Source organism: Nycticebus coucang, chromosome 8, assembly GCF_027406575.1.
Source record: "Nycticebus coucang isolate mNycCou1 chromosome 8, mNycCou1.pri, whole genome shotgun sequence".
Classification (NCBI taxonomy): Eukaryota; Metazoa; Chordata; class Mammalia; order Primates; family Lorisidae; genus Nycticebus; species Nycticebus coucang.
The window spans coordinates 90733198-90758922 of NC_069787.1; the positions used below are offsets into that span (position 1 = coordinate 90733198).

Below are 25725 nucleotides of genomic sequence, written 5' to 3' on the forward strand. Positions count from 1 at the left end.
TTAATACAAAAGATGTAAAGTCTCCATCTTTTTTAATGGTTGGATAGTGTTCCATGGTGTACATATACCACAGCTTGTTAATTCGTTTCTGGGTTGGTGGGCATTTAGGCTGTTTTCACATTTTGGCAAATGTAAATTGAACTGTGATAAACAGTCTCGTGCAAATATCCTTATGATAAAGAGATTTTTTTTTCTTCTGGATAGATGCCCAGTAATGGGATTGCAGGATCAAATCAGAGGTCTAGTTTGAGTTCTTTGAGGATTCTCCATACTTCTTTCCAAAAAGGTAGTATTAGGTTGCAGTCCCACCAGCAGTGTAAAAGTGTTCCCTTCTCTTCACATCCACGCCAGCATGTGCAGTTTTGAGATTTTGTGATGTGGGACCTTCTCACTGGAGTTAGGTGATATCTCAGGGTGGTTTTGATTTGCATTTCTCCAATTGATTAGGGACAATGAGCATTTTTTCATATGCTTGTTAGGCATTTGTCTGTCATCTTTAGAGAAGGTTCTGTCCATTTCTCTTGCCCAGTGATATAAGGGATTGTTGGCTCTTTTTTGGTTGATTAATTTAGGTTCTCTATAGATCCTAGTTATCAAGCTTTTGTCCGATTCATAATATGCAAATATCTTTTCCCATTCTGATGGTTCTCTGTTTGCTTTGGCTGTTATCTCCTTAGCTGTACAGAAGCTTTTCAGTTTAATTAAGTCCCATTTGTTTATTTTTGTTGTTGCAATTGCCACAGAAGTCTTCTTCATAAAGTCTTTCTCCAGGCTGATATCTTCAAGTATTTTCCCCACACTTTGTTTGAGGATTTTTATTGTTTCATGCCTTAGATGTAGATCTTTTAACCATCTTGAATCAATTTTTGTGAGTGGAGAAAGGTGCAGGTCCAGTTTCAGTCTTTTACATGTGGTTGTCCAGTTCTCCTAGCACTATTTATTGAATTAGAGATTTTTACCCCCAGTATATATATATATATGTTCTTCTTTGGTTTATTAAAGATTAGGTGGCTATAAGATGTTAGTTTTATCTCATGGTTTTCTATTCAGTTGCAGATGTCTGTGTGTCTGTTTTTGTGCCAATACCATGCTGTTTTGATCACTATGGCCTTGTAGTTCAGCCTAAAGTCTGGTAGGCTGATGCCCCCAGCTTTGTTTTTATTGCTAAGAATTGCCTTAGCTATACAGAGTTTTTTCTGGTTCCATACAAAATGAAGAATGATTTTTTCCAAGTCTTGAAAGTATGATGTTGACATTTTAATAGGGATGGAATTGAATCTGTAGATTGATTTGGAAAGTATAGACATTTCAACAATGTTGATTCTTGCCAACCATGAGCATGATATATTTTTCCATTTGTTAATATCTTCTGCTATTTATTTTCTTAGGGTTTTGTAATTTTCTTTATAGAGAGGTCCTTCACCTCTTTTGTTAGGTATATTCCTAGGTATTTCATTTTCTTTGATGCTACTGTGAAGGGAATTGTGTCCTTAATTAGTTTCTCATCCTGGCTGTTATTGGCATATACAAAGGCTATAAAGAGAATCTTGGGAAAGTGTCTAGCACACAGTAGGTCATAACCTATACTGATGATATTTTTTGTTAAAACTACTTTTCTGGCCTTTAGAGTAAAAATTGTGAAGGATAAAAAGGGAAGAAGTCCTCCGTTATCAAGTTATATAATAACACCCTCTGATACTTATTGAGCATCTGCTGTGTGTCAGAACCTGTCTTAGGTCCGAGGGGAATGGTGAGCATCCCCCTCTCTGACCCAGTCTTCATGCTAGTGGTATTTAATGAAGCTGTAATTAGAGGTGTTGTTTGTTTTTATTCTTTTTTCATGCTGCCAGACTCTCTTTCAACTATGAAGTATACTGATTTTTTCCCCCTTTGTTTACAGTTACAAGATAATAAAACTTTCCTAGCAATGTTAAACCACGTCTTGAGTGTGGATGGATTTTACTTTTCAACAACATATGATTTGACCCATACTTTGCAGCGGTTGTCCAACACTAGTCCAGAATTCCAAGAAATGAGTCTCTTGGAAAGGGTAAGTTTGATCTTCAGTTAATTTTATTTATTTTTAGGTTATTTGGAAGAGACATGTTTCTATTTCATCTATAAAAATTTATATTGATTTTTCTCAATCCTGGCTGTATTGGGGTCATATATGGGGCTTTGAAAATTATCCTGGGTTTTTGTGTGTGTGTTTTATTTTTGTTTGTTTTTGAGATGGTCTTGTTCTTTTGCCTGGGCTGGAATGCATTGGGGTGTCATAGCTCACGGCAATCTCAAACTTATGGGCTCAAGCCATATTCCTGCTTTAGTTTCCCAAGTAGCTAGGACTACATGACACCATGGCCAGCTCGTTTTTTCTATTTTTTTATAGAGGCGAAGTCTTGCTGTGTTGCTCAGCCTGGTCTTAAACTCCTGGCCTCAAGTAATCTTCCTGACTTGGTCTCCCAAAGTGCTGGGATTACAGGGGTGAGCCACCAGCTCAAGCCATGTACCCTGTTTTAAATCTACATCATAATCCCAAATTGAGGGTACTTGAATCTATGTATGTTTACAGCCAGGATTGAGAACCACTGGTATAGATATTCAGAAATCTAGTCTAAACACACATGTAGTTAATTAGCAATAAATTTTTCAGAATTTGTAATTTTGCATGGATATTAACCAAGCTATCAGGTGCTAACTGTAGATATCAAATCTTTGGACTAGCATTGCGTTCATTTATAATTTCTTTTTTTTTTTTTTTTTGAGACAGAGTCTCATTTTGTTGCCCTCAGTAGAGTGCTGTGACGTCACAGGTCACAGCAACCTCCAACTCTTAGGCTTAGGCGATTCTCTTGCCTCAGCTTCCCAAGTAGCTGGGACTATAGGCACCCGCCACAACGTTCAGCTATTTTTTGTTGCAGTTGTCACTGCTGTTTTAGCTGGCTGGGGCCGGGTTCAAACCCGCCACCCTTGGTATATGGGGCCAGCACCCTACCCACTGAGTCACAGGCGCTGCCCTCATTTATAATTTCTTAGCTCTCATAGTGTGTGCAGTAGACTTCCATTAGCAGTGTGATTAGGTGTTGAAGATCCTTGGCACTAAACCCAAAATAACACTGAGGTTACAGGAGTGAAAAACAGAAAAAGTCTGAGAATGCCTAGAGAAGCCTTACATTATCTCAAGCTGAGTAAACTGAGAAAATGCAGTCCCTCTTTGGCCTCTTCAGAAGGCTTTTTTTGGTTTTTAATGAAGGTGCATGCACAAGATGCAAAAATCCCAAAAGATAGGGTTGAAAGAATCTCAAGTACCTGGGAAGACTGGATAGAGAAAGGGGCTGGGTAAGAGGTATGGGGTTGCTAACAGAGGGACCATGGTGCATTTAGAAAGGTGGGGGTGGTGGAAACTAGTTCTATCCCTGCAAGGGAAGTAGGCTAGGTTTCCTAATCTAAGTACATACCAAAAGTTCAAACCAAGACTTTAACCCCTCCCACTTTTACCTGTTGATTCTCAGATGCACAGCCTAGTCCCTATCCTCACAGGCCTAGTCTCTGTCCAGGAGCCCCTGGGCTCTTCTCTCTTTCATGATTTTGATGAGCCCCCAGCGATTGTGCCCCAGGGATTACAGTCTGCGGGCTTTCCCCTGGATACCCCAGGATTGTGGCAGGGCGCCCCGCTGAGAAGTCAACCTATCTCCCTCCCATAATTAGGCTTATAAAATTAATGGTCTAGCATGTTTGATGTTCTTTCTACAGTGATATTATTTATAATTTTTTATAACTACAAAAGCAACAGTTTATTCATTTAAGAATTTAGAAAATATCCTTTTAAGTTTTTTTGTTGTTGTTACTTTGCTTTTTTTTATTTTAAATGATGATATGTCTTTAAAACTAGACTTCAGATGATCTCAACTTCAAGTTTATACTGTTATCAGTGTAACCTGGCTTATTGTACCCTGAATGAATCCCCAACAATAAAAAAATTTAAAAAAATAAAAAAAGTTTATACTGTTCAGGACCCCAGCTAACTGCTGTCTTAATTTTTTTTTTTTTATTAAATCATAACTGTATACATTGATATGATCATGGGGCATCATACACTCGCTTCACAAACCATTTGACACATTTTTATCACAGTGGTTAACATAGCCTTTCTGGTGTTATCTCAGTTACTGTGCCAAAACATTTACACTCTACATTTACCAAGCTTCGCAAATACCCCTGTAAGATGCACCAGAGGTGCGATCCCACCGATCCCCCTCCCTCTACCCACTCCCCCCTTCCCACTTCCCCCTATTGTTAAGTTGTAGCTGGGTTATAGCTTTCATGTGAGAGTCACAAATTAGTTTCATAGTAGGGCTGTGTACATTGGGTACTTTTTCTTCCATTCTTGGGATACTTTACTAAGAAGAATATGTTCCAGCTCCATCCATGTAAACATGAAAGAGGTAAAGTCTCCATCTTTCTTTAAGGCTGCATAGTATTCCATGGTATACATATACCACAATTTATTAATCCATACGTGGATCGATGGGCACTTTGGCTTTTTCCATGACTTAGCTATTATGAATTGGGCTGCAATAAACATTCTGGTACAAATATCTTTGTTATGTTGTGATCTTTGGTCCTCTGGGTATATGCCCAGCAGAGGAATTACAGGATTGAATGGCAGATCTATTTTTAGATCTCTGAGTGTTCTCCATATATCTTTCCAAAAGGAATGTATTAATTTGCATTCCCACCAGCAGTGCAGAAGTGTTCCCTTTTCTCCGCATCCACGCCAACATCTCTGGTCTTGAGATTTTGTGATATAGGCTAGTCTCATTGGAGTTAGATGATATCTCAAAGTAGTTTTGATTTGCATTTCTCTGATGATTAAAGATGATGAGCATTTTTTCATATGTCTGAAGGCCTTGCACCTGTCTTCTTCAGAGAAGTTTCTCTTCAAATCCCTTGCCCAGCCTGCGATGGGATCCCTTGTTTTTTTCTTGCTGATGCGTTTGAGTTCTCTGTGGATTCTGGTTATTAAACCTTTGTCAGAGATATACCCTGCAAATATCTTCTCCCATTCTGAGGGCTGTCTGCTTGCTCTGCTTACTGTGTTCTTAGCTGTGCAGAAGCTTTTTAGTTTGATCAAGTCCCAGTAGTGTATTTTTGAAGCTGCTTCAATTGCCCGGGGGGTTCTCCTCATGAAATACTCACCCAGACCAATTTCTTCAAGGGTTTTCCCTGCATTCTCCTCTAGTATTTTTATAGTTTCATGTTTTAAGTTTAAATCTCTAATCCAATGAGAGTCTATCTTAGTTAATGGTGAAAGGTGTGGGTCCAATTTCAGTCTTCTGCAGGTTGCCAGCCAGTTCACCCAGCACCATTTGTTAAATAGGGAATCTTTTCCCCACTGAATGTTTTTAATTGGCTTGTCAAAAATCAAATAGCGGTAAAAGTAGCTGGATTCATCTCTTGGTTCTCTATTCTGTTCCAGATATCTACTTCTCTGTTTTTGTGCCAATACCATGCTGTTTTGATCACTATCGATTTGTAGTAAAGTCTGAGGTCTGGTAGTGTGATTCCTCCTGTTTTGTTTTTGTTTCTGAGTAATGTCTTGGCTATTCGAGGTTTTTTCTGATTCCATATAAAACGAAGTAATGTTTTTTCAAGATCTTTAAAATATGACAATGGAGCTTTAATAGGGAGTGCGTTGAAATTATATATTGCTTTGGGTAGTATGGACATTTTGATAATGTTGATTCTTCCCAGCCATGAGCATGGTATGTTTTTCCATTTGTTAACATTTTCAGCTATTTCTTTTCTTAGAGTTTCATAGTTCTCTTTATAGAGATCTTTCACGTCTTTTGTTAGGTAAATTCCCAAATATTTCATCTTCTTTGGTACTACTGTGAATGGGATAGAGTCCTTAACTGCTTTTTCAATTTGACTGTTGTTGGTGTATATAAAGGCTACCGATTTATGAATGTTGATTTTGTAACCTGAGACGCTGCTGTATTCCTTGATCACTTCTAGGAGTTTTGTAGTAGAGTCCCTAGTGTTTTCCAGATACACAATCATATCATCTGCGAAGAGCGAAAGTTTGATCTCTTCTGACCCTATATGGATACCCTTGATGGCCTTTTCTTCCCTAATTGCGGTGGCTAAAACTTCCATTACAATGTTGAAAAGCAATGGAGACAATGGGCAGCCTTGTCTGGTTCCTGATCTGAGTGGAAATGATTCCAATTTAACTCCATTTAATATGATATTGGCTGTGGGTTTGCTGTAGATGGCCTCTATCAGTTTAAGAAAAGTCCCTTCTAGACCAATTTTCTTGAGTGTTCTGATCATGAAGGGATGCTGGATATTATCAAAAGCTTTTTCTGCATCAATTGAGAGAATCATATGGTCTTTGTTTTTTAATTTGTTTATGTGCTGAATTACATTTATAGATTTACGTATATTGAACCAGCCTTGAGACCCTGGGATAAAACCAACTTGGTCATGATGTATAATTTGTTTGATGTGTTGCTGGATTCTGTTTGTTAAGATCTTGTTGAATATTTTTGCATCTATATTCATTAGTGATATTGGTCTATAATTTTCTTTTCTTGTTGGGTCTTTTCCTGGTTTGGGGATCAGGGTGATGTTTGCTTCATAGAACGTGTTGGGTAGTCTTCCTTCTTTTTCTACATTTTGGAACAGGTTGAGTAATATAGGTACTAATTCCTCTTTAAAGGTTTGGTAGAATTCTGACGTGAAACCATCTGGTCCCTGGCTTTTCTTTTTAGGGAGGTTTTGTATAGTTGATGCTATTTCTGAACTCGATATGGGTCTGTTCAACATTTCCACTTGATTCTGGTTAAATTTTGGAAGGTGGCGTGCTTCCAAGTATCGGTCTATTTCCTTCAGATTTTCATATTTCTGAGAATAAAGTTTCTTGTAATATTCATTAAGGATTTTTTGGATTTCTGATGAGTCTGTGGTTATTTCGTCTTTGTTGTTTCTGATTGATGATATTAGGGATTTTACTCTTTTTTTCCTGATTAGGTTGGCCAGAGGTTTATCTATTTTATTGACCTTTTCAAAAAACCAGCTTTTTGATTTATTGATCTGTTGTATTATTCTTTTGTTTTCAATTTCATTTAATTCTGCTCTAATTTTGGTTATTTCTTTTCTTGTACTGGGTTTGGGGTTGGAATGTTCTTCCTTTTCCAGTTGCGTGAGATGTCCCATTAAGTTGTTAACTTCCTCTCTTTCTGTTCTCTTGAGGAAGGCTTGCAGTGCTATAAATTTCCCTCTTAGAACTGCCTTTGCGGTGTCCCAGAGGTTCTGATAGTTTGTGTCTTCATTGTCGTTTTGTTCCATAAAATTGGCGATTTCTTTCTTAATCTCATCTCTGACCCAGCTATCATTCAGCATAAGGTTATTTAACTTCCATGTTTTTGTATGGGTATGCAGATTCCTGTTGTTACTCAATTCAAGTTTTATTCCATGATGGTCCGAGAAGATGCATGGAATAATTTCTATTCCTTTAAATTTACTGAGGTTAGACTTGTGACCTAAAATGTGATCAATTTTGGAGTAAGTTCCGTGGGCTGATGAGAAGTATGTGTATTCAGTTTTGTTGGGATGAAATGTTCTGTAGATGTCTGCTAAATCTAAATATTGGATGGTTAGGTTTAAATCTAAGATTTCTTTGCTCAGCTTCTTTCTGGAGGATCGATCCAACACTGCCAAGGGAGCGTTGAAATCTCCAACGATTATGGAGCTGGAGGAAATCAAGTTACTCATGTCTGTTAGAGTTTCTCTTATAAATTGAGGTGCATTCTGGTTGGGTGCATAGATATTAATAATTGAGATCTCATCATGTTGAGTATTACCCTTAACAAATATGAAGTGACCATTCTTGTCCTTCCTTACTTTTGATGGTTTAAAGCCTACTGTATCTGCAAATAAAATTGCAACACCTGCCTTTTTCTGATTACCATTTGCCTGAAATATGGATGACCATCCTTTCACCCTGAGTCTGTATTTGTCTTTTAAGTTGAGATGTGACTCTTGTATGCAACAAATATCTGGCTTGAGTTTTTGTATCCAGTCCTCTTTAGAGGACAGTTTAAGCCATTCACATTGATGGAGAGTATTGATAAGTCTGGTGGAATTTTGGGTATCGAGTTTTTCAAAGGTCCAGTGGACATTTTTAATCCTTTCGCCAGTGTGGAAGTTGGAGTTTGATCCGAAGTTTCTGAGTCAGTTTACTTTTGTGGTGTAGGATTGGGTTGGTCATTGTGGAGGATAGGTCTGAGAATATCCTGAAGAGCTGGTTTACTTATGGCAAATTTTTTCAACATATGAATGTCATTGAAGTATTTAATTTCTCCATCATAGATGAAACTCAGTTTAGCTGGATACAAGATCCTGGGTTGAAAATTTTTTTGCTTTAGGAGATTAAAAGTTGACCAGCCTCTTCTGGCTTGAAAAGTTTCAGCAGAGAGATCTGCAGTTATTCTAATATTCTTACCTTTGTACGTTATAGTTTTCTTTCGCCGGGCTGCTTTGAGAATCTTCTCTTTCATGTTAACTTTAGTGAAGCTAATTATGATATGTCTGGGAGATGACTTATTGGGGTTGAATCGTGCTGGGGTTCTGAAGCTGTCTGCTATCTGAATTTCAGATTCTCTAGGCATGTCTGGAAAATTTTCTTTCATAATTTCATGCAGAAGGGCCTCTGTGCCCTTGGAGGCGACTTCATCCTTCTCAGAAATTCCTATAATCCTTATGTTGCTTTTTTTCGAATTATCTGAGAGTTCTCTGAGTGAGTGATCCGTTTTTGCTCTCCATTTCTCTTCCTCTTTGAGAGATTGGGAGCGTTCGAAGACTTTATCTTCAATGTCAGAAATCCTTTCTTCTGCTTGCTCCATTCTGTTACTGAGGGATTCTACTGTATTTTTCATATCTTTGAGGGCTGTAAGTTCTTGCTTCAGTGTGTCTAAGTCTTTGGTGGTTTTGTCTTTAAATTCGTTAAATTCTTGAGACAATTTTTGAATTTCTCCTCGGATTCCTAATTCCATTTTATTAATCTTGTCTGCCATCCAAATTCTGAATTCGATTTCTGACATCTCAGCCAGTTGTTTATGAATGGGATCTTCAATCACATCTGCCATGTCTTTTCTTGGGGGGGTTGATCTATTCTGGTTATTCATGTTACCAGAGTTTTTCCGCTGATTCTGCCCCATGGTTGTTTTACTCCCTTTGGTTTTTCCCCTGGGGTTTTATCGAGGACCCGTACAGTGTTGTGGCCTGAGAAACTGGGGTCCTGTCTGGTGTGGTGGAGCAAAGTGATTCTGTCTTGTTTTCAGCTGGTTTCTGTTCGATCCTATTGCAACTTCTACTCTGGCTTGAAGTCTCAGCTTCAGAGCAGTCAGAGGAGTGAAATCCTATGGCATGCATGTGCTGGGTGCTGTCTGTACTAGGTGCTGGAATCTCTGCATCAAACAGGAGGAAGCACGCAGACCTGCCTTCCTGCTGTCTTAATTTTTTTGACAAACCTTAGATGTATTCAGTGGGCAGGTAATTTAAAAGATTGTTCCCCAGGGCGGCGCCTGTGGCTCAAGGAGTAGGGCACTGGCCCCATATACAGGCGGTGGCAGGTTCAAGCCTGGCCCCGGCCAAAAACTGCAAAAAAAAGGTTGCTCCCTGTTATTATTTTTTTTTTGCAGTTTTTTGGCCAGGCCTGGGTTTGAACCCACCACCTCCAGCATATGGGGCCAGTGCCCTACTCCTTTGAGCCACCGGTGCCGCCCTGCTCTCTGTTATTTATTTCAGTTGGACCATGTGAAATTGCCAGTAATTGACGATTTTTGACCATTAAAAATGGTAATTTCAGGGCGGCACCTGTGGCTCAGTCGGTAAGGCGCCGGCCCCATATACCAAGGGTGGCAAGTTCGAACCCCGCCCCGGCTGAACTGCAACCAAAAGGCGTTGTGGCAGGCGCCTGTAGTCCCTGCTACTCGGGAGGCTGAGGCAAGAGAATCGCTTAAGCCCAGCAGTTGGAGGTTGCTGTGAGCTGTGTGACACCACGGCACTCTACCGAGGGCCATAAAGTGAGACTCTGTCTCTACAAAAAAAAAAAAAAATGGTAATTTCTTGTAGTTCAACCTCAATATTTTAGTTAACTGGGTCCTTGGAGTAAGATTTTATACACTAATCTAGTAAAATTGTATCTAGGCTTAGATGTAAGATTAGATTTAGGCTAAGCAATCAAGAAATTTGGCTTTAAACTACAAAGAGACTACTGTTTTTTAAATCAGTTGCTACATTCTTCATTTTTTCATTAAATGTCTCTGAAATGTTAGCTATCTACCAGGCATTGCAGTAGTTTCTGGGGACCAGAATGAAAATCCGTGGATTCTGCCTCCTAGGGGCTTACAGTCTGCTGTGGAAGTGGTAGTCCTATCGATCATAAAACAAGGGATGATTGGCAACAGAGATATGTACCAAATTGTGGAGGGACCCTGAAAGAAGGAGGGTCTCTCTCTGCCTGTCGGTGTCAGGGATGACATCATCAAGGAAGGTAACTTGAAGCTGAGACTTAATGGCCAGGGCTTGTTGGTCTGGTGACAGTAGAAGGGGGAGGGTTTTCAGGTAGAGGTGGTAGCAGTCATAGACGAGGCTGAAACAGAAAACCATCTCATCTGTTGGGATGGCATGGGAATTTTTTGTCACCTAACCAGAAAGATCTATTAAAGTTAACATAGGGAATCATAAAAGTAATAAGTGAAACACATACCTTAAACATTTTAACTTAAAACATAAAATTTTACACTGGTCAGTGTCTGCTTAGGGCCACAGGCTTTTATTTGTTTTGGGTTCCCTGATTCCAAATTGTCTTTGCTGTGTAAATTGTATCCATAAGCCATTCAATTTGGTTCTCTTTATAGAGTTCAACACTTACATAGTAATCTGGATGCAGAATCCTGTATATTTTCATAATATTTCTCTAATCTTTTTTAGTTGCCATTTCCACTTCTAACTCAACAGCAATTTTGTTTTAGCAGCTTGCCTCTTATCAAATTATATTCTAAATCATTCAGCTTTATAGAACAGCAGTCTTTTTTAGTCATATTGGTTTATTAAACATTTAGTTCAGTTATGTAATAATGAATAACAAGTATGTCTGGGTCAAAACTCTTGGAATGCAGACCTGAATTTAGAAAGTGAGATTCAGTTGGTCATGGCCAAGTGCAGGAGCCATTCTTTGTGACTTTTAGGTTTGGAGGTGGGGGTAGTTAAGCTGGCAAGCTTTATAAGGAGAATGGCAAGAACTGGTTAATCTAAGTCAACTAAACAGAGATTGTATGAATAGTTTAAATATCAGAGTGGCCAGAAATGAGATCAGAGAGTTAATAAGTAGGGGCCGTCAGAGCCTAGGATTGGCTAGTCTGTGCAAAGATTTGGCCCTTTCGATGACAGTCATGGACGAATTTCCAGCAGATAGCAGGTAGACATGTTGAAGAACTACTGGCAGCATTGTGGAAGAGTGGATGGAGAGGGCTGACGCAAAAACTCCAGGCAAGGGAAGCTGTTTTGTAGTTAAGCCAGAGTCAGTTGTTGGCCAAGGGTGGTGAAGGGGAAATGTAGAAAAAAGGATGGATTTTGAAGGATATTTAGTACTTACCAATCAATTAAATGTAAGACCCAAAGAAAGACCCTGAGGGGATGCCCAGGTTTCTGTCTGGCCCAAGGAAAAGAGACAGGAATGCCTAGAGGAGGGACAGATTTGAGGGAGAAATATATTCTTTTTTGGAGCATGTTAAAGAAACTTGCTTATAGTCACCTAATGGATATGTCAATTGGTATAATTGAAAATCAACTTGGTTGTTACTCATGGTATACGGTTTTTAAAAAAAAGAAAGCAAATCACCTTAGGAGATATTTTATTTAATTTAGAAACTTCTCTCAGGCAGATCAGCGGTTTGTATGGAACGGCCATCTTCTAAGAGAACTTTCTGCTCAGCCAGAGGTAATGTACACTAAACAAAATTATTTGTTACAGTCCAAGATTTAATTCAGTGCATGTTACAAAATGGCAATCTAATTACCAAGGATTTTGATAAATAATTTTAATATAACTCTGTTGATAACTTACAAACTTTTATGAGGTCTACCCTCTCTTATTCTAGATTGAAGAAGCTTAATTCTTTTACTCTCTTATAGAAGCCTTAAGTAAAAATACATTGCTTTAACTAAGAGGGAAATAGTGGATCTTGGTGAATGAATAATGGAGAAATGAGAGGCCATGCCTAAGTCCATGGCCAAGGGGAGAGCTCTATGTGTCTTCAAGTGGGGATGAAACAAACTCCCTTAATCACCCCTAAGAGACACACACAGATGCCACCTTTGTCTTCCTCTGTCTACATCAGGGAGGTACAAATCAGGAGGCCCAGCTAGGGACACAGGATATATTGGATCTAGGTAAATAGATTTGTCTAATTGCTTTATTTCTTGTCATTTGCTATGCTTTTTTTTGGAAAAGTAGTTTGAGCTGCAAACAATTAGCATGGGATATCTTTTCCCTGGAGGAGTGAAGTTGTTGTAGGCAAAGACTGAAAAGGAGGTAAACATTCTACAACTTCATGTAGTTTTGTTAGTGTTCCAAAATCTTATGAATAGTCAAGCCCAAATGATTATAATGCACACTTAATGTTATATTAGAGAATTTTTTTAAAAGTAAAAGTTACTGATAAGTTTACTGCCTTGTTATGTTTGCATATTACCTCCCTATATATAAATATTTTTAATAAAATGCTGCTTATTTATTTATTTTTAAAGTATATTGATTCTCCATATTGTATTTATTCATTTCAGGTTCATCGGTTTGCTCTTCCAGTGTTACATGGCTGTATCCTTACATGATACTCTTTAGTTTCTAGCAGTCTTTATTTGACAGTCTCAAATATTCCAGGAAGAGAGTATTTCACACTTAGTAGAAATTGCTGTACCTCAATGACTTAAAAATCTTAGAATACTAATTGTAAGCAACCTTTTCTTTTTTAAGAACAAACTTCAGAGTAAATTCTGTCTCTGTTCAAGAGTTCTGGGGCTGGTGGTTTATAGAGAAGGAATTTGTGTACTGTCTTTTGCCTTTATTCAATGATCTCTTATATCAGTGAATTACAAAGGAATAGTTTGAACCAGCCTGTCAAAATGAAAACTTGCCTTAGTAAGTAATTTTAAATGTTAGACACTAAGGGGACTCGCAACTTGGAGAGGAAATTTACTCTTAAAAATTTTATTTGTCCTTTGAAATAGTGAGAAAAATGAAAATAGATGGAGTACAGGGAATAATGCTTAGGGAGGAAATCATTGTGTAAATGCAAAATGAATAATTTGTAAGTTCATTTTTAAAATACATCCTTATCATAGACATTGTAAGAAAGATAGAGAAGCAAAGTTCTCTGGCTCTTCAAAGTTTAAGCACAATATATGCTGATGAGTAGCTATACAGTCATGTGCTGTGTAATGACATTTTTGGTTAATGACAGACCCACGTATATGGTAGTGGTTCCATAAGATTATAATACAATTTTTTACTGTATCTTTTCTTTTTGCATGTGTTGAGATACCTACATACGTAACCATTGTGTTATAATTGCCTGCAGGATTCAGTATGTCACATACTGTACAGTTTTGTACCCTAGAAGCAGTAGGTAATGCCATATTGCTGTCGGTGTGTGTAGCATGTTACACCACCTAGGTTTGTGTAAGTACACTCTGTGATGTACAAAATTGCCTAATGATGCCTTTCTCAGAAGGTATCCCTGTTAAGTGATGCATGACTAATCAAGACTGCCCTGCAGAAACAGAGATGGCATCTTTCTATTAAGTACCCCCAAGAAGCTTTTTAATATAACAGTCTGATTATTTATTCATTATGTTAGTATGATTTCATTAAATTATTATGCTTGTTGCTTATATACTTCAAAGCAGAGAAGTAATGGAGGAAACCTTTTCTAATTGTGAAGGAGTAAAAATTAGAAAATCTCAGGATACAAACTCTTGCTTATTGTTTTTGGTTTTCTCCCTAGAACCTTTCCAAGTTCCACTAACTTGAAAATGTAAAATGTATTTAGGTCGTGCTTTAAGGGATTTGGGCCACCAATTGTGTTTTGTTTTGTTTTGTTTTTTAAAATGAGATTGTGAATGGACAAATAATATTAAGTGAGCTTATAGAACCTTTTTTAAGACAATTTTAGAAACAGCATAGCCCTATCCTTAAAAACTTATCTAGAACCTGATCATTTCCTAATTAACTTTCAGTTTAAAGCTTTAAATGAGCTTTTGTTTATTGTAGTTTGTTGATTAAAAATACAGTCACATGTTTCACACGCATACAGAGAGATCAAGTATGGTGGTCCCACGGCAGGAGCATGTCTGGAGCAGAGAAGGTGGATCGGGAGAGGTGGGAGCTGTGTTCAGTGAAGTAGCTTGGCCCAGATTACCAAGGGCCTCATAGGCCATGAGAAGGACTGTGGCCTTTGCCTTAAATAGGATGAGAAGCTAGTGGGGAGATCTGAGTAGGAGATTGGGATGGTAAGACTGTGTCACTCTGACTGTGATGGTGGTGAGAAATGATCAGGATCTAGTTAAGTTTTGAGGATAGGGCTTTTAAAAGGAGTCTGACAAATTGTATGTAGGTTATAAAAGAGAAGAGTTTAGTGTGACTCAAAGGTTCACGGCCAGAAAAAGTGGAAGGAAGCCATCCACTAAGGTGGGGAAAAATCAGGAGGTGGGAGGGAGGTGAAAGAGATCTGGAGTTCCATTTGGACTTGTTAAACTTGAGGTTACTGTAGGTACCCAAAATAAAGATGTCAAGGAGGTAGTTGTATAAATGGGAACTGGAGTTCAGGGGAGAAGTCCATGCAGGAGACATAAATTTGATAGTCCTCAGGGCATAGATGGCATTTAAAGCCATGGCACTGGATGAGCGCTTCAAAGGAAGTAATGAACATAGAGAAGCAAAAAGATCTCTAGAAAAAGAGATGGACTGGGAAGAGTTCTAGATCGTGAAAAAATAAGTCTTAGGCCTCAGTGAGGACAAAAAAGACTTCTGAAGTGAGGGAATCAAAGTGAGTGAGCCAGAGGATAGTCATAGTGTACTCCCAGGTTTAGAAGTCAGAGAAATGAAGATGAATCAGCAAAGGCCAGTGAGGAAGAGGAAAATCTCTCAGATGAGGTAGTGTCCCAGAAACAAGTGAAGATAATGTTTCCAAGAAAAGTGTAGACCAGCGGATATGCTGCTGGTTGGTTAAATATGATGACTGTTGAGGAAATATGTATGTTCTTCCTTCTTTCTTCCCAAATGAGCAGTACCATCAAATGTTGATAAGAAAGATTTGGGAGAAGAGGAAAATTGGTGAAGGTGCCTGCTAGAGTGATGTCCTTGAGTGTGTGAAGGGGTGGGGTCTAGTGCCCAAATAGAGGGCAGTGGATGTGGTTGTGGTGGTGTTTAATATAAACGTGGTGGCCGCCTGTAGAGTGCTTGTGTTTTACAATGAAGTAGGACGTGACATAACCGGCTGTGAGTGGGATGAGGGGAGGAGTATTTTTTGAGGTTGAGGAGAATGTGTGAAGTAGGCATTCTGGAGAGTGGGAGTGGGTGGCCTTGGAGTAACTAACTCATTGATAAAAGACTAGAAATGAGGGCCCTCACATTTTAAAAGTTACCTCATGATGATAGGATTTCATGTGTTTATTTTCTTATTCCAAGCTTTTTGGATTCTCTGAAGTATATATATATTTTTATCTTGTAATCAGAGGAAAATGATTCAGAAAGCAGTCAGTCATATTCTCCTAGAGTTAGCTCTCTGATGACAGGCTCGTGTCTTAACTCATCTTTGTGACCTGGCTCAAAATGGATAATTTGGCTGAGTAAGTGAATAAATTCTATCTTGGAATCTTCTCTAGCATTATGAGTTTCAAAGGAGAATGAATTGGCAGGTCCAGAGGGGCCACGAGGTTAAGTCTTGTGATACTAGGTAATGGGGACTAATCATTAGCAAATCAATTTACATAGAGTTGGTACCACCATTTTTTAAATGATTTAGCCTTCTTTTGTGAATTTGCCAGTGCTTCTCCTGTGTATACCCAATACTTTCATACCAGGAGGTATTTATAGGAATGTTTGTAGTACCACCTTAGAGCAAAGTGGTGAATACAGTTCCATTAGCAGAATTAAGTCTTTCGTGGTATTGTCCTTATAGATTGCACACAGCACTGAAGAGGAATGAACCACTGCTCCATGTAATATACTGGTGAATCTCAGGAACTTATGGGGGAGAAAGCAAAACAAGGGCTTGAAGTTTATAAATAGTGTAGTACCATTTCTATAAAATTCAGAAGCAAGCTATGTGTTTTTAAGTCATGTGATGAAACTAAAAAGAGAATGTTCTCCACAAACCTGAGAATAGTTATTTCTGAGTGAAAGGGCAGTTGGATGGAATGGAGGTAAAACAGGTATATAAATTCAAATTAGATTAAGAAAAAAATGTTACAGAAAATAATCATTGGGCAAACCTAAATAAATGAGGAAGGAAAAAGGGTAAGGCCACCGAAACAATAAACAAACCCGTCTTTCTAGCATACTTCCTATCAGTCTGGCAAACATTAAAAAGCAGACAATATCAAGTATTGGTAAAGATGAGAAGCCAATGTAATTCTCAAAAGTTTGTCATTTCCTAATAAGACCAGAAGATGAACATACTCTATAACCCAGCAGTGCTGCTTCTTAGAGCCACTTCCACATGTTCATATACAGAGTTGTTTGTTGCAGTGCTGTTTATGATAGTAAATCAGGCAATAACTTACATGTCCGTGAATAGTAGAATGACTATACTACAGTCATACTGTAGAATATCGTATAGCCATAGTAGCAGATGAACCTCATAAATACAATGTTGAACAAATAAAGCAAACCAAAAGAATACCTACGGTATAGTTCCTTTTTATGTTAAAAAAAAAAAAAAGCGAAAAAAATTCAGACTAAACAGGTTATTGAGTCACAAAACTAGAAAGACAAGGGAATGATGAACTAAAAGGATACTGGTTACTTCTTAAAGTACAGTAAGGGAGCCAGATGAGGAGCTGAGGGTGCTGCAGAGATGCTGGTGTGCGCAAAGGCGTGTGTGTGTGTATAATATACAGTAGAACTTCCATAATTGACCACCTCTTTAAGTTGACCTAATTTTCAAAGACCAGACCTGCACCATATGTACATACTAGTACAGTAGGCCTACTTCCATATGTTGACCAGTTTGCATAGTTCCTTAGGGAGTCATCTCACAGAGGTTCTACCGAAAGCATTTAATGTAAGTGGTATACCAGTCCAAAGGCTTCTGTGTTCTGTGACCCTTTTCTCTGAGAATGAAATGGAGAGATTGGCCTTAGAATTTCCGGGTATATGACTCTTCATGTTACTAAATGATGGAGAGTATAATATAACTAACTGTTATCAAGAGTAAGGGAAATTGTTATATTGAGAAAAGCTTTTGAGAAAAGTTTTTTTCATATAAAGCTTCATTTTTCCTATTTCAGGGAAAAAGTAAAATTAAAATTTCTGTTTCTAGATAATTGTTTAATTCAGTTTGATCCGTAAATTTTAATATGCTTGTCAACTATTATGCTAATTTGCATTTGTAATATGCATTTGATATACTTCAGGTTTTTTTCTTTTTAAAAAAACTGCAGCAGCTTAGCTGTTTTTCTATTTCCCCTTTTTTTTATGTGAAGGTTAATCTATTTTAAATTTATGTTTTTCATTCCAAGTAGGTTTTTCAGTGATTTGGTTAATAATTCTTTGCTTTTAGAAAATGGTTGAGGCTATTAGAGAAGGGAAAGCATATTATTTAAATAGAAACACTATAGTAGACAGCTTAAATGGTCTGTCCATGTTATTATAGGATTATTGGCGTGGCAAAACTTTACCCTTGAAGATTACAGTACTAAAGGCTTGAATATTGATGTGAAGAACCAAAAAGATTTGTATACTTCCTATCTTTTCTTTCTCTTAAGGGCAATTCATTCTCATTAGGTTGGATAGATTCAAATTGAATCTAGGAATAATGTAATTTTCATATATGTCATATTTTTCTTAATATAGTTAAGTTATTACCATGCATTCATGTTCTGTTAATGGAAAATACTTCGATTGGATACTCATCTCGAGGAGGAGTTGTTTCAGAGCTGGTGTGCGCTATTATGTAAGAGGTGAGGTTAATTTTGTCAGTTTGATTCAGTACTGGTCGTATCAGTAATTAGCATTTTATCTTCCAGTGATGTGACTGTAACCTTTTGTATTTTGTTTCATTATCATTTGATAGCCTCGCTAAATATTTATCCCCTGTTTCATTATAATAATTAGGTAGGTCTTCTGTGTTTTACCCCAGCTACTGTAATTACCTTGCAAATGTTAATGTAACATTGTAGTCTGCTTCTTGCTGCTGTAAGAGGAGCTGATTATGTTGTTTGCTGGATGTCTGAAAGCACAGGTGAACTCAGTATAGATCTCAATAACCTAATCAGAACGTATTTTCTCTTCTTGCTTTTGGTTTCTTTGCATGCATAAAGCTAGACATTTGACTTTATGCCTTCAACTTTGTAAACATTTATATTTTGAGTATTCTCCAGACTTTGTACTGGAAGCATGCTGATTTGCTCACACTGTTTTAAAATCTGTATTAAAAGTAATTGTCACTATGAAGGAAAGTTTCGCCAATCTTTGTTTTCCTTTTTAAATCAGGGTATTTTAGAATAGTAATGGTATATGGGCCATTAACTAAACTGTACTGTGGGGCCAGAAAGTTGTAGAGGTTATTTAGTTAATCTCTCATTGCAAAAGATATAGCAAGGGAAGAAAAACCAGAGTGATCTGGTCAAGATCACAGACCTAAATTAAAATTAGCAACTACCTTGTAACTAGATTTTCTTGGATGGAAACATATCTTTTAATTAAATTTTTCAAATATATAGGGCATTTACATATTTTAAATATCAAGAAGCATCTTTAGCCCAGCTGAGGTGGGTCCTGCCTGTCATCCCAGTGCTTTGGGAGGTGGAGGCAGGAGGATCACTTGAGGCTAATATATGTTCTTTTCCTTTTGAGACATTGGTTATATTCTGGGCATATTTCCCTGCACCTTTGTATATATCACCTTTTTGCCCCTTAATATATCTTAGAAATCTTTTCAAAAAAGATTTTTTTCTCACACAAATATTCTCACTCTTTATCACTTTTTAAAATAATTGCATATGATTCCTTATGCGATTATGGGGGTTATGGAAGGAGACAAGCGTAGTCTGATAAGTAATCTTAGAAAATATTGAGAGGTAATATTGTTGATTTGGCTCATTAATTTTGTCCTTTTCTGGTATTAACAAAAACAATGACACACACCTCCAAATGTTGTATTTGGGAAATATATCATATAGGATGTTAAGATACATTAATACTGCCGGGCACGGTGGCTCACTCTTGTAATCCCAGCACTGTGGGAGGCTGAGGAGGGAGAATTGCTTGAGCTGAGGAGTTCGAGACTCGCCTGAGTGACAGTGAGACCCCAACTCATGAAAAAAATGGAAAAACCCAGCCTGTAATCCCAGCGGCTTCCGGAGGCTGAGGTAGTGGGGTGCCCGCAGCCCGAGTCTGAGGTTGCGGTGAGCTACCACGCCCACTGCACTCTGCTCAGGGGCATAGGGTGGGACCCTGTCTCAACAACAACAACAAAAAAGATTTATTAATATTTAGGACGAGGACGGTTTAAAATTTATTGATTTCTTTCTGATAATTTGGAACAGGGACTAGATGAAAAGTTACCTTTGCTTAGTAAGCTTCCCTTAGTAAAAATAGATCATGTAAACAAGTTTGTGAAGGAATGCTTCACATATTTGAAAGGACTAACTAGAATCAAGACTGTAAACACACAAAAGAGACTGAACACTTCAGCGCAGTGCTTTTCAAACTAGGGCATTTGAGGGGTTGTAGGGGGGAGTTCTAGAATCACGTAGTTTTTTTGGTTTTAATTTTGATAAGGATAAGCTTCAGGTGAAGATCATCTGTAATATAACTAATATTAAGTATAATGGTTCACATTTGCATTTAGTCCTGTGTTATTCCTTAGTGTGTTCACCTAAATGGATAGTCTTAAGTTTGAAGTAGTATTTTTTCAAACTAAAATCTGTGGACATATTCTCAGGGATCCTTGAGAATTTTTCTTTAAAAGATGTCTGAAGTTCAGAAACATTGTTTTAGAGGAATTTTCATATATAAGGAATTGATACATTAAACATCAACCAGTTTCATCTGTTTATTAATAGGTCTTTAATACTTCTTTTTATGTTTAAATGAGTGAACTTACTACTTTTCTGATTATGTATAATGTATTTGTTTGAATTTTGGTTTTATAATTTTTCACTAATTTGAACTGACTTAATTCTCTCCAAGTTAACCTGAATTAGTGGGTTTTTAAGTGTTTTTTATATAATAAATATAGTTAATTATTTTTCTCCATTTAGGAATTGATTCAGAAGGCCATGCTGCTAACTTTGTCGAAACAGAACAAATTGTGCACTACAACGGAAGCAGAGCTTCGTTTGTGCAGGCAAGTTAACATATCTCTGTGAGGCACCCAGCCAGTTGGCCTTTTCTGCTCAGATTATGATTTTCTTCCTGTTTTTGAAATTTCCCTCTTCTTCCTTCCTCTCTGTTTTTAAACAATGTCTTTATCTATGGTGTGGAAAAAGTTCCACCCAGAAGAGAGTCGTCTGTTCATCTGACATTTCCTGATCTTAAATTAAATCCCTAAAGGAGGGAAGAGTAGGAAGTGTGAAGAGGGTTATGGAAATGGAGCCCCTATCTGCTTAACCATGTAGACTTATCAGGGCAAGGATGCTAGGACAAGCTGATGGCTTATGGTCGACTTTACCTCCCTTACACGTCACTGTGAGACAGTGGGTCTTCCTTTGTCCCTATGGAGTTTTAGATCACTTGGTGCTCACTCTAGAGCATTAGAGGTCAAACATACTCATAAACATGTTGATTTGAGAATGAATAAAGAAATTTTATAATTTTTTCACAATGCCAAATTATGTAATAGACGTAACTTAATTTTTACTTGTGGATAATTTTACTTTAGAATTTAGGGGATGCAGAAAACTATACTACACAAATTGCCTGTATATAAAACCAGAAGGAGAGAAGGTCCTTTCTAAGTATATTCCCATAAAACATGAAGTTTAGGAGCATGTACACATGGACTTCTTTCATAGTTTGTAAGTCGTGTTATTTTTTCCTTTGCAAAGTCATTTATATATATATGTACCCGAATGCTGGTCTGAGTGCAGTGGTGTTTACAGCTAATTGATGACAACTAGTTATAGATTCCTTTGTTCCTTCTCCACTCCCACTTCTTTACTTGGTCAGCCTTTAACAAAACACACATGCCACATACATAATACACACCCCTGACGATAAGTAAGTTGAGAAAAACAAGTTGTATGTATGTTTCTTTTATTATTTCTCTTTTCTTTTAGACTCGAGGTTCAATACCAGTTTTCTGGTCCCAAAGACCAAACCTCAAGTATAAACCACTGCCACAGATCAACAACGTAGCAAATCATGTATGTATCTTCTGTGCTTTTTTCAGTGGCTTTAGAGTCTGCGTATAGAGAATGTATTTGTTACTCTTAAGTCAGAATTTATCTTCTTTGAGGATGTTGTACTTTGTTCCGAAACACAGTAAACCTCTAAACCATGTGTAGCTGGCATGTTAAAAATAATGGGAAACAGGCTGGGTATGGTGGCTCATGCCTATAATACCCAAACTTGGGGGAGGGCACGGTGGGAGGATTGTTGAGACCAGCCTAGACAGCACAGTGAGACGGTGTCTCTACAAAAAAAGTAAAAATTAGCCAAGTGTGGTGGCACACTCCCATATTCCCAGTTACTCAGGAGGCTGAGGCAAGAGGATTGCTTAAGCCTAAGAATAAAAGGTTATATTGAGCTATGATCATGCCACTTCACTTCAGCCTGGGCAACAAAGCAAGAATAAGTATATTCTGTTGAAGTTATACTCAGAGTTAAAATGATAGTATTGTAGCTCAGAGTAAAATGGTTTATTTTTTATTTTTATTTATTTATTTTTTTTTTGAGACAGTCTCGCTACGTATGTCACCTTGGTAGAGTGCTATGGTGTCACAGCTCACAGCAACCTCAAACTCCTGGGCTTAAGCGATTCTCTTGCCTCAGCCTCCCAAGTAGCAGCTGGGACTACAGGCGCCCACCACAATACCCGGCTATATTTTTGGTTGCAGTTGTCGTTTAGCAGGCCTGGGCTGGGCTTGAACCCACCAGCTTCGGTGTATGTGGCTGGCACCCTACTCACTGAGCTACAGGTGCTGAGCCAGGTAAAATCGTTTATAATTACTGTTTACTACATGGTATTTAGAATATCTAGAAGACATGGCCCCCATCCTGACATTATTCTCTTGAATATAGAAATGGGACATTTAAGGAGATCCTTATTTTTCTAATGTACTTTAGTAAAGCGTATAACTTTTTTTCTCTCTAGATGGATGGTTTCCAAAGGCATTTTGATTCACAAGTAATTATTTATGGGAAGCAAGTCATAATCAATCTGGTATGTTTCTTAAATGTTTCTTGGGGCAAAAAATAAATCCTTTTTTTATGTAACAGAAAATTTATTAGCCATTTATTTTTAAGTGTATAAGTCAGTGGCATTAATTATTTCATAATGTTGTACAACCATCATCACTGTTGATTTCCACACCTCTTCATCATACCAAACAGAAACTCTGAAACATCGAACAGTAACTTCCTGTTATACTTCTCTCCCCCTAGTCCCTGGTAATTCTGTATTCCTTTCTGTCTCCCAACTTTGTCTATTGCAGGTACTCCATATCAGTGGAATCATACAATACTTATCCTTTTGTGTTGTGCTTATTTTACTTAGTATTAATATATTTTTTTTAATTTTTTTTTTGTTTGTTTGTTTTTTTAGAGACAGTGTCTCACTTTATCACCCTCGGTAGAGTTCTATGGCATCACAGCTCACAGCAACCTCCAACTCCTGGGTTTAGGCAATTCTCTTGCCTCAGCCTCCCGAGTAGCTGGGACTACAGGTGCCCACCACAACGCCTGGCTATTTTTTTGTTGCAGTTTGGCCGGGGCTGGATTTGAACCTACTACCCTTGGTATATGGGGCCGGCGCCCTACTCACTGAGCCACTGTGCCACCCAGTATTAATATATTTTTAAGGTTCATTCAGGTTATACATTATGAGAATTTCATTGCTTTTTAAAATAATAATATTTCATTGTGTACATATATATACCCCACATTTTATTTACCCATTCATCTGTCAGCATGCACTTGTGTTGTTTCTACTTTGGGCTATGTATCATGAATAATGGTATTCAAGTATCTGTCTGAGTTCCTGCCTTTAGTTCTCTTAGGTTTATACCTAAAGTGGAATTGCTGGATCTTACGGAGCTGTCATATTGTTTTCATAGTAGCTATACAGTTTTTATATTCTTAGCAGCGATATACCAGCACTCCAGTTTCTCCATATCCTTCCCAGCAATTGTTATTTTCTCTTTTTTTGGTAATAGTCATCCTGATGGGTGTGGAGTTGTGTATCATTGTGGTTTTGATTTGCGTTTCTCTAGTGACCAGTGATATTAGATATCTTATATGCTTCTTGACCTTTTGTGTATCTTCTTTGGAGAAATGTCTGTTTAAGTCCTTTCCCATTTTTAAATCAGGTTGTTTGTTTTTTGTTGTTGTGGAATTTTAATCATTCTTTATATACTCTGGATATAATCCCTGTACTTTGGAAGTCTTTCCACTCTCTAATACGAATGTCCTTTGATACACAAGAGTTTGTCATTTTGATGAAGTCCAGCTTGCCTAGTTTTTCTTTTATTGTTGGTGTTCTCCGTGTCATATCCAAGAAATCATAACTAAATCCAATGTCATGAAGAGTTGCCCCTATATTTTCTTCTGAGAGTCTTAAGAGATCCTTGCGGCGGGCACCTGTAGTCCCAGCTACTTGGGAGGCTGAGGCAAGAGAATTGCCTAGGCTCAAGAGCTGGAGGTTGCTGTGAGCTGTGTGACGCCCTGGCACTCTACCAAGGGCGATAAAGTGAAACTCTGTCTCTGAAAAAAAAAAAAATTATTAGATCTTACATTTAGGTCTTTTATCCATTTTGAGTTGATTTTTATATATGATGTAAGATAAGGGTCCAGCTTTATCCCTTTCTGTGTGGATATCCAGTTTCCCAGCACCAGTTGTTGAAAAGACTGTCTTTTCCTACTGAATGGTCTTGGCACCCTTGTTAAAACTCAGTTGAACATATGTGCAAGGGCTTACTTTTGGGCTCTGTATTCTGTTCCTGTGGTCTGTCCTTATCCCTGTTGTGGCTTGTGTAATAAATTTAAAAATTGGGAAGTGTGAAACCTCCAACTGCCTTGTTTTTATGATTATTTTGGCTATTTGGAGGCTCTTGAGATTCCATATGAATTTTGGCGTAAGTTTTTCTATTTCTGCAGAAAATACTTTTGGGATTGTAATGGAGATTGCATTGAATCAACAGGTCAATCACTTTGGTAGTATTGTCATTTTGATAATAAGGTCTTCAATCTATGAACACAGATGTCTTTCCATTTATTTATGTCTTTTTAAATTGCTTCCAGCAATGTGTTGTTTTCAGTCTCCACACTTTTCACCTTCTTGGTTAAATTTACTTTGAGTATTTTTTTTCTTTATTCCTGAGTATCTTTTGATGCTATTATAAATGGAGTTGCTTTCCTAATTTCCTTTTTCAATTTTTCATTGTTATTTTATACAAATTCAACTGATTATATGCGTGTGGATTTTGTATGCTGCAACTTTGTTGAATTTATTATCTGAACAGCTTTTTTGTGGAATTTTTGTTTTTCTACATGTAAGATCATGTAATCTGTGAACAGAGATGATTTTACTACTTTCTTTCCAATTTGGATGCTTTTTTTTGAGACAGAGTCTTGCTATGTTGCCCTCAGTAGAGTGCTGTGGCATCACAGCTCACAGCAACCTCCAACTCTTGGGCTTAAGCGATTCTCTTGCCTCAGCTCCCCAAGTAGCTGAGGCTCCAGGCGCCCGCCACAACACCCGGCTATTTTTTGTTGCAGTTGTCATTGTTGTTCAGCTGCCCTAGGCCAGTCAGACCTGCCAGCCTTGGTGTATGTGGGTGGCGCTGTAACCACCGTGCTAAGGGTGCTGCGCCCCAGTTTGGATGCTTTTTATTTCTTTTTCTTGCTGAACTGCTCTGGTTAAAACTTATAATACTCTGTTGCCTGATTCCCAATGTTAGAGGGAAAGCTTTTAGTCTTTCACCATTAATTATGATATAAGCTGTAGGTTTTTCATATATGGCCTTTATCATGTTGAGGAAGTTTCCTTTTATTTGTAGGTTATTGATTTTAGTGTTTTTAATCAAGTAATGCTTTTGAATTTAGTCAAACATTTTTTCTATATCATTTGAAATACTCCTGTGTTTTTTCCCCTTTATTCTATTAATGTGGTATATTACATTGATTGTTTTTATATGTTGAACCTTCCTTGCATTCTAGGAATAAGTCCCACTTGGTCACAGTGTGTAATTTTTTAATATGCTGCTGAATTT

The 25725-nt window shown here is 37.7% G+C and overlaps 1 protein-coding gene across 2 annotated transcripts in view; it reads left to right on the forward strand.

Moving 5' to 3' along the window:
- The window catches only part of SACM1L (SAC1 like phosphatidylinositide phosphatase), a 73806-nt gene that overhangs the window by 27486 nt on the left and 20595 nt on the right, over nt 1-25725 (forward strand). For both annotated transcript variants that reach the window (XM_053598592.1, XM_053598593.1), the window contains 7 exons: nt 1901-2050; nt 11951-12010; nt 12856-12889; nt 18151-18252; nt 20557-20642; nt 21574-21660; nt 22611-22679. In XM_053598592.1, coding sequence (XP_053454567.1) covers nt 1901-2050; nt 11951-12010; nt 12856-12889; nt 18151-18252; nt 20557-20642; nt 21574-21660; nt 22611-22679 — 588 coding nt within the window. The remainder of the gene's footprint in view (nt 1-1900; nt 2051-11950; nt 12011-12855; nt 12890-18150; nt 18253-20556; nt 20643-21573; nt 21661-22610; nt 22680-25725) is intronic.